Source organism: Marmota marmota, unplaced genomic scaffold (genome assembly GCF_001458135.2).
Source record: "Marmota marmota marmota unplaced genomic scaffold, marMar, whole genome shotgun sequence".
NCBI classification, from domain to species: domain Eukaryota; kingdom Metazoa; phylum Chordata; class Mammalia; order Rodentia; family Sciuridae; genus Marmota; species Marmota marmota.
The window spans coordinates 3,831-4,726 of record NW_026006639.1 but is presented as its reverse complement, the minus strand read 5'-3'; the positions used below and the strand labels follow the sequence as shown (position 1 = coordinate 4,726).

General features: G+C 32.4%; 1 protein-coding gene across 1 annotated transcript; it reads left to right on the top strand.

Moving 5' to 3' along the window:
• Positions 1–150: 150 nt before the first annotated feature.
• LOC107134493 (guanine nucleotide-binding protein G(T) subunit gamma-T1-like) lies at positions 151–457 on the top strand (the record flags this gene model as incomplete). The annotated part of the gene is made up of 1 exon (XM_015476590.2): positions 151–457. A coding segment is annotated over one exon (177 nt), but the record flags the coding sequence as incomplete, so codon positions are not given.
• Between the last annotated feature and the right edge of the window lie 439 nt (positions 458–896).

The following is an 896-nucleotide window of genomic DNA, read 5'->3' as shown; positions in this document are numbered from 1 at the left end:
TGTCTGTAAATATTCAGGAGGATGAGTTGGGGGCAGCTCTTTCTTCTTCTATGTAAAAAGCACATATGCATCTGCAGAAAACAGAAAGAATCATTTGTAAAGATACAACGTGAAAGTTTACTGTAATAAATAAATTCTCAAAATCTACAGTATTCTGTTTTATACCATATAAGTTGTCTCTTTCTCCTTCCTCTTAAGGTGTCCAAATGTTGTGAAGCAGTAAGGGATTATGTTGAAGAAAGATCTGGGGAAGATCCACTAGTAAAAGGTATCCCAGAAGACAAAAATCCCTTCAAAGAGCTCAAAGGAGGCTGTGTAATTTCATAAAGAAAAAAAAAAGTCTTTAGAATATCTGTAATTGTAAAGAAAATGTGATTTTTTTCTCATGTATAATCAAACATGCACATGAATGTTTAAATTTATAAATGTAAACTTTAATAAAAACTGGGATTAACAACAGATGATTTTATGTTTTTCTTAAGATAGTTAGCACAGGGTTTAACACATAATTGACAATAAATATTGATGAAATCTTCTTTAAAAACAGTTACAATTGTTTTTTAACTAATCTCTTAGTATTGGAAGTTATGAGCAGACAGTAAATATTTTGTTTCTTCACTTTCCTTTCAATACTCATAATATTCTACTTTGAAATGTTACAAGTTAGACATGTTTTTCTCAACCTTTCTCTTGGTCACAGAATTAGGAAGTCTATTGTTTTGACACACTGATGACCTATCTTGGCAGGATATGTGCTGCAAGGGTTTTGTTCTTGATGATTTTTGTTTCCCTTTCTCCTTACCCCAAGTCAATGGAGATGGTTTTAATGTAACCTCTTTCTCCACTCTTACCCAACTCTACTTCTCACCAGTAATGTGATTTCCCCCCAGAATGCT